Raw genomic sequence first — 11,849 nt, 5'->3', positions numbered from 1 at the left:
AGATTGGTAGTCGAATCAGGCTCCTCCTATCGAACCATCGAATATTCGACTATGCGACTATTTTAGTAAGCAAGTCTAATGAAGGAGCACTACTTTGCAATAAGAAACTGACATGAAAAGATAGCTTTCATTGTGCTGTGAAATCTCTGTAATGCTGAGTTCGAGACATGTCAGAATTTGTTACAGTATATTTACCTCCTCAAACAGAAATAATGTCTGGAATTTAAACGCCATTGGCCGTTGCAGACGTTATTGTCGAGGTGGGAAATATCCTAATTCACATAGCTCACATCAACACATACACATGGTGCACCGGTACCTCATGTCACACATGTGCTTCCCGCTGTTTTGTTTCAACCCTTTTCTTTGTTTCTCACGTAAAACACTAAACACTGTGTATGTTTCCACTTACATTTAAACATTGTTATAAAATTGATTTTACAGTTTCTTGACTATGGATGCCAATTGGGAATTAAATTATTGTAAAGGGTTTTTATTTCACTCTTTACACAACAGTTTCTGAAGCACTTCTGTTGTTCTACGCCCATGAATTGCACTGAATTGCTTGAACTTGCAGCACTTCTTCTCATTGCTAGAATTGTTGTTGGCAAAGAAGGTGTTGAGTCCTCAGAAACTTTGATTGCAGTGATCATACATAAAAGAAGAATTTGTAATAGTGGTGACTCGAGTCCACTTTGATATTCACCTCTTTTTGTCTGCTTTTGTCTCTTTTTGTGACTTACAGCAGTGAGAGGCATGTAAGAGCGAAAAATGAAAGAAACAAACTTGCTGAATGTGTCAAGGCCCACAACTTTCCAGTCTCTTTGAATCCCTATTTCACAAGCATAACAAGATTTAGATTCCTCTTGTAAGGTTTTCTCCGTTTTTCTTAGTAGATCCTCTTCTATGTAGAGAGCATGTGCATGTGTGAGATGTAAAGAGCAATCAAAGAGAAACGGAAGCTTAGAAATGAAAGAGTTAGTTAAGGGGAGCAGTTAGTGCCAGCTTTCAGTGGCCTTTTTATAACATGATTTACAATTTCTCAATGTAATGTATTAAAACGTTGACAGAGCAAAAGGAATTCACAAGATGCTGCATTAGAAACTCAATTTCTATGATGAATTGCCTGCGGCTACTGAATCACAAAGTGTTCTGCACCCCCACCTTTTCCACTACTCCTTCTAATGCACTGAATTTTTTTGTCCAAATCTTCTTAAACCTCTCTTTTAATCTGATCGTTTGAATGTAAGGGGTGAAAGGATTTCTGGACTAAAAAAAACATTCGTTTTTTTGTCTTGTATTTCGAAATGCTGGGTCAGTAATATGCAAAAATTGCTTAGTTCTCATGCTGCCAGTTGGTTCACGCCAATCCTTTTCATTGACTCTGGTGTTAACTAAAGGGTTCAAAGTTCCTTTTACTGTAAATACGTATTGTGACAAGAGTGGGAGAAATAGTGTGCAAACATGTTAGCAGTGAATGTGTACATTTTTCCTATCCTAATTATACCCTATTGCTGCAAAATTTATTTTTATAATGCAGATTGAGTTGTAGATATTCTTTGCAGAAATAAAAAGGGAAGTGTCACTTACCCCAACTTTTCTAAGTTAAAAAACAAAACCTTAAATTGGTGTGTAGAAGCGATAGGCTCAATTTTCTTACAGGTGCAAAGATCATAGGTATCTGTAATCTTGTGTTACATCTTGAGAAAAATATAATTTGAGTCAATATAGCAGCTACAGTGTTTCAGCATAGTTGTTTATGAACATAATATACCTTATGTATACCTTCAATGCAATGTAAGTCTCTTTGGATAAAAGTGTCTGCCAAATGGACAGATGTGATCCAACAATTTCTTGTTGAGTTTGTAAGGGATCATAAAGCAATTATAGTAGTTGTGTGAGATTATGAATTGAACTCATGTGTTCCTATTCACTAGTTGCACAATATGGCGCCGGTAAACTTTTGAGATGCTATATTCGGCAGAGCAATTTCCAGTTTGTATAACACTGTGGGAAAAGGAGGATTTTTGGCTGGCAAATATGGCTGTTTTATAGATAAAAAAAGACATGTCTGAGCACTTCGTTAAGCCAAACCAACTTGATAGTGTTATATGACCAGAAAGTAGTCTGCCGACTCTGGCATCAATAAAGCTCACCGGCGCCATCTTGTGCAACTAGCCCATAGCTTGTATAGATGGAATCAAATTTTTCCTAAATCTTTTTAAATAAGACTTTGATATAAAAAATCTAATTGTAAGAATCTAAACCTCCAGTTTACAGGCTATTTATTAAAAGTAATATTTATTAAAAGTAATCTGCACAGAAATCCAGATTCAGAAATCTTCATAGTTGTCATAACTAGGGATGTCCAGATCCGATCACGTGATCGGAAATCGGGCCCGATCACGTGGTTTCAGACTCGATCGGAATCGGACGTTACCTCCCGATCAGGACTCGGATATATATGTATATATATTCTCATTATTTTTTAAAACATCTATAGTTATGCGGTGGCACAGAGTTAGACCCCTTGACTACACACAGAAACAACAATGCGTGCGGCATGACATCACTTTGTTTCAGAGACGCTATTGGTTAAATGCCGGCAAAGTAGAACACGGAAGCAGCTTGAAGCGGAAAGCGTGAGCATGTCTGCGGTCTGGAGGTAGGCTATTATAAAGTTGATGACAACAACATTGCCATAACAAACTGTGAGATATATAAACTTGGGATTGCAAGTATTTATTACTTGATTGTTCAAGCTACCTCACAGAAGTGCTCTGTTTGTTAACAGAGTTGTTGAATGTTAAAATAAGGTGAATTAAATAAAAATTAAGGAACATCCTGGATCTGTTTCTTCGCTCTTCTTTATTCTTTTTTTATGTATTATAAAAGTATCGGATCGGGACTCGGTATCGGTAGATACTCAAAATCAAATGACTCGGACTCGAGGGCAAAAAAACCTGATCGGGACATCCCTAGTCATAACCATAAGAAATGTACAGCTGACACCCATATTTACATGTCAGTGTATTTTTGTCACGTATGTGTGTAGGCTGTACAAAGCGCACAACAAAAGAGTTGAATCAAAAAGGTATTTAATAAAGAATTCAAGAGAACTTGTAGCAACACAAACAAGCAAAACATCCAAATAAAACAACAGCAGACAAGGAACTGGGGAAAACATGGTGTTTAAATACAAGGGGAACATAATCAGGGAGAACAGAAACAGGTGTGTAGCACTTATTCTCAGCATATTCCTTCAGAATGTGGCCGTAATTTACAAAATAATTTAAATCCCTTCCCCTGCAAGGTCCTTCATAAAATATTTAGGCTTAAATGGGGATGCTTTCAACTTCCAAGAAGAGAATATATTGGGTAACTTTATTAGCACATTTACAATGACTAAATTAATTCAGTCAAAAATCCACAGATTTTCCCCAAATAAAATATAAATTAAGTTTGCAGATACGGCCTATCATCTTTAGCTTGCCAGACCATGGTCCTCATGCATTCATTTTTAATAAAGCTATTAAGTTCAGAAACATTGAGTGCAGTCTTACTCAACTTAATTTGTCCTCGTAGCTTAATTGGCAAAGCATGATGCTAACAATGCCATGGTCATGTTAAATGAACACAAACACAATTAAAATGTATGACTTGAATGCAAACTAATTCAAACGATTAATCGCATCCAGAATAAAAGTTTGCGTTTACAAAATATATGTCTGTGTACCGTGCATATTAATTTTGTATTTATAAACACATACACGTACAGAAAAATAAAAAAATCAATATTTTTGTATACAAACGTTTATATATAATATAAATTAATGGTAAATATACACGGTTAGACTAGCTGTAATTTATACAGTTACTTACTACAAAATTCCCAGTAAAATACAATATTTTTTACTGTTAATTACTGTAATATGCATTAGTGTTGTCAAAAATATCGATATTTCGATAAGTATCGATACTGAAGAATCTGAAACGGTTCCAATACCCATGTCCCACGTATCGATATCAGCTGCGCGTTCCCGCTCTCTTTCTCTTTTCCGGCAGTGAGTTGACACACACTGCACGTGAACGCATAACAACAGAGCCCCGCCTCCTCTCACAGACTTGACTCGTTTGCGGCAGTTAAATAGTGTTAATGTTAGAAAAGATGGCCAGTCTCAGTAACACATCTGGCGTGGTGCACGCTCGTTACGCTTCCCGTGTTTACCATAGCGATCCATGTATGTGCGCTGATCAATAATTGTATCCACTCGTTTCATTCGCCCTGGTTATATGTTGTTTATGTTAGTACAGAGTCTCCGCAACAGTTCTCATGTTTAATGCACGTGTTTCTGTCTTTATGTGCGCTCATCAATGATTTCATCCACTTTTCTCGTTCGCTCCGGTTAATTTGATGTTTGAATTAATGCTGGTGCGTGTAAAGTCTCCGCAACAGTTCTCGCGTGTGATACACGTTTGCACTTCCGTGTTTACCATAGCGCTCTATGTATGTGCGCTGTTCAATGATTTCATCCACTCGTCTCATTCGCTGCGGTTAAAAGTTGTTAATGTTAGAAATATGCGGAGTCTCTGCAACAGTTCTTGCGTTTAAGTTTGCGTTTCTGTCTATATGTGCGCTGATCAATGATTACAGTATGGGCCTATGTGAATAAAAGCCAATTTAGCCAAATAAAAATGTAGGCTATTAACTAACATTAACGAACAATGAATGAGCAATACATTTGTTGAAGTATTTATTAATCTCTTTTAAATGTTAGTTAAAAAATACAACTATTTATGTAAGCTCCCCTCTTGAAAAATCCAGTATATGCTGGGTAAGGTATGTTTTGATCGATGCTGGTTTGATCTTAAACCAGCTAAGAACCATCTTAAATCAGCATATGACCATCTTAAACCAGCACATGAACAGTTTAAACCAGCACAAACCAGCAAACCAGCATCAAAACATACCAAACCAGCATAGGCTGTTTTTTCAACAGGGTCTGGTCCATTAATACTGACAAATACAACTTTGATTTTAAATAATAAATGTATTCGTAAAATTAACATTAGATTAACAATTAATAAATAATGTAAAAATATATACCTCATTGTCTAGTCTTGTTCAATTTAACATTTCAGTAAAATTTAAAAAGGCCTATATTGCTATTGCTTATTAGGGCCTTATTGCTATGGCAGTTTATTCCCCGTGGTATCGAAAATGGTATCGAATATCGATTTTTTTTAGGTATTGAATCGAAGTTAGAAATTCCAGTATCGTGACAACACTAATATGCATTGCATTATGGGTATTGTTATGACGTAACGCTGTAATTTACAGTGACATACTGACAAACGTGTTTTGGGAATTTACAGTACTCTACTGTTTACACAACAGTAGTGCTACTGTATTTGAATACTGACTTTTATCAGTGAAGATATAAAAAATGTGTCACTTAAAATTTTGAATATAGAAACATTGGGCCTCATTCATAAAACATTTGTAAATATATGAGTAATTTGCGAGTAAAACAGACCGTCCCGAAGACTTTCCTCCGGATTCACAAATACTACATAAACGTCAGATTTGATAGTAAAATGTGTGTATGTTAATGAATTCCAATCACTCGTAAACAGGATGCACATTCACGCTAATTCACAATTAGCATAATCCCCTCCTATGAAATACATTTACGCAAATTACGTATCTAGGAATGCCGGAATCATTTCATTGCATAAATACATAAGATACTAATAGGCTATATGAGTAGTATATATGCGGGTCATAATGTCAAAATGATTGATGGTGACCTTTGCGGGGGGGTTGAATTACTTCCGGACCACCCACGTTGCGAGGGACTGCCCACTTTGCGTTGACCTTTGACCGTATCTGCCCCTTAGTGTGGTACCGCCCACGTCGCGTTGAACTTTTGACCGTGCCCTCACATCCCATTTTTCCGGGGCATGTATTAGGGCATGTTTTAGGATGTATTGCTACATATCTTTAGCATGAATGAAAATATGTAATTTAAAGGAGATGATGAGATCATTATTAATACGCAATCATTGGTTATTTAAACACTGTTTAAAAATAATAATGAATAAGACAACAACTACACAAACACTGTTTGAATAAACAAACAGGTTTAAATGAATAATCATGTGATTAAATAAATAAATAAAGCATCTATTAAATAAGTAAAGAAGTAATTATACAATGTATTCAATATATGAGAGAGGAAAGGCAGAGAGGCCATGCAGATTACCTTGTTTTTCAGAGTTTTCACCCAGTCTATAACATTCCAGTGAGAGGTGTCCGCACCAAGGCTCGTAAATTTGTTTGAAAGAGGAGGATTGTAACCGGGTGTATTACAACTTGTTTTGTAGGTGTCGACCTGTAGGTGACAGCGTCTGACATGTTAATCGGGTACGATTTGTTTTATGTCCATAGCGTGAAATTTGAGTGCTACCAGCTCGGTTCAAGACAGCGAAGCTTTGTTTAGGATTAACAACTGTTCACCACCTGGCATCAGTAGATCACATGAAACAATGCGTGACGAATCGACCTGTGCGTTACAAGCATTCTATGGGACAAACTCATCTTTAATCTCGCTATATCTCTCTAACTAATCAGAAAAACAACTCGTCACTAACATTCTGAACATATCCGTGTTTAAAACGAAATGCTAAAACATATCCGCTTTACTCCTCGTTATCTGTTTTGTTTAAACGCGTAGCTTGAAAGCAATGCATGATCAATAGCCCCTCTGTTTGTATACAAGATGCCTTTTCCATAGCGCAAAGGCTCCATCTTTTGGATGTGCAATGTCTTGACTTCAGGCATTTAGTAAAACCTATATAACCAGCTCCTCAAGGTTTTCTGGCTCATTTCCAAAAGCTTTTAGAGACAGACAGCTCACGATCGGTCCAAATCAACCGACATTTTTTTTCAAGATGGATTATAACGGTAAGTGACTTTTTATCGTCAGTGCTGTTGAATGAATGAATGAATGAATCATTGAATACTGACTATTTAAATTATGGATACGTGACTTGTGAGCTGTCAAATGAGCATGCCATTCTTTTTAAATAGCCGTAGTCTTGCCAAGATGCTGTCGATACCCTAAAAGTGTTTTTATTTGTATTATTATTATTTTTTAATAGAATATAATGATTATAACAGTGATGCCAATTTTGATTCTAATTTATTGACGCAGAGTGAAGACGTACAATTCAATGGACGGTTAGAATGCGGTAGTTTTTATTTATGTGGATCTAAAACACCCTTATTCTTTTGATTAAAATATGTGCTTTAAAATAGTATTTGATTTGTCTACGTACGCGATCAACCAGCCGTTTCAGGCATCGTATTATAGCAAAGTAATTTGCTAAAATACATTATGCTTGTTACATCTGCGTATGAATCGTAAATGCTTTGCGTGGTATTTTTTTTTAATAGGACTTGTCTCGCAGGTTCAAACAATTACGATCAAGACGAATTTGTCAACATTGAACAACTACGTAAGTTAAATCTTTTTACACGTGTTTGTCGAGCAAAAAAAAAAATATATATATATGTTTATATTATGATCTTTTTTTTAAAACCAATGCTGAGTCACATTTCTATCAAATAATCGCATTACAAATTTATGTAAACTATGCTATGTTTTCGATAGTGAATACATCACAGGACGCCGCTTCAAATCAAGGTACAACATCTTTTTGCTTATATCATATTAGAAAACATTCGGACATGTACGGATGCTGGAACCTGCGTAACATCCGTATGTGACGTAACATCCGCATGTGACGTAACACTATGCTACGCTATGAACTCTGGGTATTGAAGTCCGCTAGCCTATACGATCCGTAAAAACACTGCTGTGTTGAGAATTACTGTATATTGAGGTAAAGTAAACATGTTTTGCTATCTGAAAATGTCTATACGCTATACTAATATATATTTAAAACCAACGTTGAGTCACTAATCTTTCAAATAAATAGTTCAATTCTTTATATCCACATGTATGTTTCAATGAATCATGAATCAATTCTAATCATCATCTTAAATCTTTTTATCCAAATCTTTTATCCGTATTGTATTATTTATTAATCAATTATTTTATACGTCGTGACATGCCATCTAACTACTATTTCCTCCGTCTAGATTTACAAGGGTCTATAGAGCGACCGGTATTTATTGACCTGACACATGACGAGGAGGCTGGCTCCAGCAGAGCATTGTTAGATCTTACAGCACATGACGAGGAGGCTGGCTCCAGCAGAGCGGTTCCGGACCCCTCATTATTAATAGGTAAGCTATGACTACCATTTAATATAGTCACGCCATTGTGCTTTGGTGTCAATCATCTTTGTTTTTGCAATGTTTACTCGTACAGAAAGGAGTTGTGATCTTACCACTGGTGGCGACGCATGCTGCGTAGTGCCAGAGCCGTCATTATTCATAGGTAAACTATGGCTAGCATTTAACATAGTTACGCCAATGCGGTTTGGTGTCGTTCATCTTTGTTTTGCAATGTTTACTCGTACAGAAAGGAGTTGCGGATCCGGTGACGATGTGTCTAACTGGACAGATACACAGCTGAACGTTTGGGAGCGTTCGTCTTGGTCCAGCGGGCGAGAGGAGAGGTCTCCGATAAGGCGTCAGCAGACACCGTTAGCCGAACAAGAAGACATCGCCGACGACGAACGATCATCATCGGCGAGGGGTAGACAGACACCGTTTGCTCTTCAAGATCAAAATACTGTCTCGCTAGATCAACTCAACGCTATCTTAAGAGAGTCTAATATTCCTTTACACGAGTCCATTGACAGACTGTGGGGTTCTGTCGGCGAGATACATACGATTCTTATGAGATTGTATGCTTTTATCGAAGGTGTTAATCATCGCGATGAAGCATTGGAGAATTCTTTCAACCGTTTGCTCGAGTCATCAAACGAGCAGATGAGAGAAAGGCGTCTGATAGTTGAACTCCTCTGTGCTATAAACGCCGTACTATTTTCTAGATAGTCACTATTTTTATATTGACCAGTGATCGCTATAAGTTTTTACATTTATCTCTATATCTTATAATCGATTTTTACATTTACAATTTTATCTCTATATCTTATAATTGATATTCTACATTTACAATTTTATCTCTATATCTTACATTCAATATTTTTTATATTACCATTATATCTATATCTGTTTTATATTTTTATATCTGTTTTATATTTGTCAATTTTATATCTATTCACCATTTATTTTTGTATTGGCTATGCAACGTGACATAATTCCTCTTTGTTAGTGACGAAACCATACGGGAGGGATGGCCGATGAAAAATGTTCAGAGGCCGGGGATAGCTGTCATCCAGATCAAACTCTCTCAGACCTGTTACAGGATGCGCTCGGAATGCACGCAGAGACCCATCATCATAACGCCGATAGACTACGACTACTGTTAAATACACACCCTGTACATGAGCAAACTTTTAATATCGCGCCGCCCCAACAGATTTCTAATTTGGAATATTTGGAAGCTGCGATACGTGAAAGTACAGATTTTAATCCATGCATCAGACTATGCGAAATATTAAATACGAGGGACACAAACACCGAACAAGCTGGCAGTGGGTTATCAGATACAATCGTCCCGACTACTGACTCGGCTCCCCCTAGAGGTAATGTCGATAACGAACGGCCCTCGACTTCCGATACACAGAGGACTAGCAGCGTCGACCTCGATGCTTTGATACGAGATGGCGGTACCATAAACGGTTATCGTGTTTTACAGAGACCTCGTTTCAATAGCGTGGAATTGAGAAGACCCATGAATCTACGGGATATTGGTGCTACAGATTTGGCGACGTATCACGTTCGACTGCACGAGACCATGAACGAAATCGCGACGTTTGCCAGACAAATCGGCGGCGATGGTAGCGTAGTTAGTTTATCCCTGAGAGGGCCCAGTCTTAAATCTGACGTTACAGCGATATTATCACCCGGCAATGATTACGACGTTAATGTATTTACCGATCAAATTGAAAAAAATTTACAGAGCGATGATAGGTTATTGTGTGACGACGCGGTCGAGATAGGAGCGACCGTGGCTTCGAACAGACAAGGGGGAGGTCGCCATCGTCGTAAACTCACAGATTTGTCTCTCGACCCGGTGATCAAAAGAAAAAAGATGAGTTTATTTTGCCCTATCAATATTGCGAATAATTTGTGCTTTTCTATATGTCTCGCCCATTTTCTCGACCCTGAATTACCTGAGAGCGATCTGGAAAGCCGCGCGGCAGTAATCCAAAATGATGCAGGGTTTACGATTCAAGACAAGATCGGTCTTCACGACATAGCAAAGTTTGAAAGACTGTTTGGCGTCAAAATAGTCGTTTTTTACAGAACGAACGGCGGAGCGTTAGAAACGTATGCAAATCAGAGGGAACCTCATTCGAAAACAGTATTCCTCTATTTACACGATGAACACTTTTATATGATTCTTAAACTAAAGGCGTTCGTCGGTACCGACTACGCGTGTACGTACTGTTATAAAGGATACAACAACGTTAAACATCATCACTGTAGCCGTGTCTGTAACGTGTGTTTTGACGTCGACTGTCACAAACACCCTAAAAGAACTGTACACTGTACCAACTGTCTGAGATTTTGCAATTCCGACTACTGCTACAAAATGCACAAGAAGCCCAACCCCGGCGAAGAAAAGGCCCCGTGCGATAGAATAAAATATTGTCAACTGTGTAACAGACGTTATGAAATTTCAGGACAAGGCATTGGAGCACAACACAAATGTGCGACCGTCCGGTGCCTACATTGCGGCGAAGATCTCGTAGTTACGGGATCGCATCGGTGCTTTATTCAACCCCATGCTCCCAAGGATCCTAGCGAGAAGTTTATTTTCTATGATTTTGAAACCCGTTACGAAAATGAGAAACACGTCGCTAACTTTGTATGTGCCATCACCTTTAAAGGAGAGCAATGTGTGGCAGAAGGTGCCTACTGCGTAGCGTCGCTAATCAACCATTTCAGACAACGCCGATACAAAGGGTACACCTTTATAGCCCATTACGCATCCAAATTTGATTCTTTTCTCATTCTACCATGAGTGCTCATTCATTCACCTTTTGTTCTTCAAAGCTTACGCATCTGATGAGCTTCTCTACGATCTTTGGTGATCATTTTTCTGCTGGAATCTACGACGTGGACAGCGGACGGTTCCTTCCTGCAGTGACTCTCCCCTGGGCGTCTCGGCAGTTCCGGAGGTGTTCGAGCAAATTTCCTTTCTAAAAGAGCAAATTTCTCCAGCGTGGCATGTCCCGCTGTTCTCATGGGTGCAACACACTCATCGAGGAGGGGGGCGGACACGATGCCTGCTTCCAGTACGCTGGGGCAGACGTTGTGGATACGTCCTGCCCGCACTGCGGGCGGTGATGATTCAGACGTTGCGTCACGGGTGGCTGTGTTCCCACGGGACTCAGCCACCACCTCGTTTGCTCCCCGTTCCGTGGCGGCAGGACTACGGTCCTGCCGTCCGCTACAGCAAGCAGCGAGGGTGATATGAGGATTACTGTGAGCGATAATCCGCCAGCCACTGGCTCACGGACCGTTCACACCTCGTCTCGCTCATCTGACTGTTCCCCAGGAGACGGTCCGCCATCTTATTCCTCAATCACGTATTCGGACATGATGCGTGATGATGAGATGTCTCTTGCAGCATCGGGGGGTGCCGTACTGCCATCCGACTCCGACGAGTCCACGGGCTCCCTCCCTCGGGGGGTCGAGCCCAGGAAGAAGCGGACGTCGAAATGTCAGCCATGCTTTCCCG

General features: G+C 39.0%; 1 protein-coding gene across 4 annotated transcripts in view; it reads left to right on the top strand.

Annotated features, from left to right (window-relative positions):
- Positions 1-6,006: 6,006 nt before the first annotated feature.
- Positions 6,007-11,849, top strand: part of LOC130556807 (uncharacterized) — a 31,310-nt gene continuing 25,467 nt past the window's right edge. The window contains exons 1-5 of one of the 4 annotated variants that reach the window (XM_057338111.1): positions 6,007-7,521; positions 7,677-7,709; positions 8,168-8,314; positions 8,400-8,468; positions 8,553-8,729. In XM_057338111.1, the coding sequence (XP_057194094.1) occupies positions 7,431-7,521; positions 7,677-7,709; positions 8,168-8,314; positions 8,400-8,468; positions 8,553-8,729 (517 nt within the window). In that variant the 5' untranslated portion in view covers positions 6,007-7,430. Of the gene's footprint in view, positions 7,522-7,676; positions 8,315-8,399; positions 8,469-8,552; positions 11,094-11,849 lie in introns of those variants that run through there. The other 3 variants (XM_057338108.1, XM_057338109.1, XM_057338110.1) reach the window with 3 other exon arrangements.

Source organism: Triplophysa rosa, linkage group LG7 (assembly GCF_024868665.1).
Source record: "Triplophysa rosa linkage group LG7, Trosa_1v2, whole genome shotgun sequence".
NCBI lineage: Eukaryota > Metazoa > Chordata > Actinopteri > Cypriniformes > Nemacheilidae > Triplophysa > Triplophysa rosa.
The sequence above is the reverse complement of the archived record's forward strand: the minus strand, read 5'-3'. Positions and strand labels throughout refer to the sequence as shown.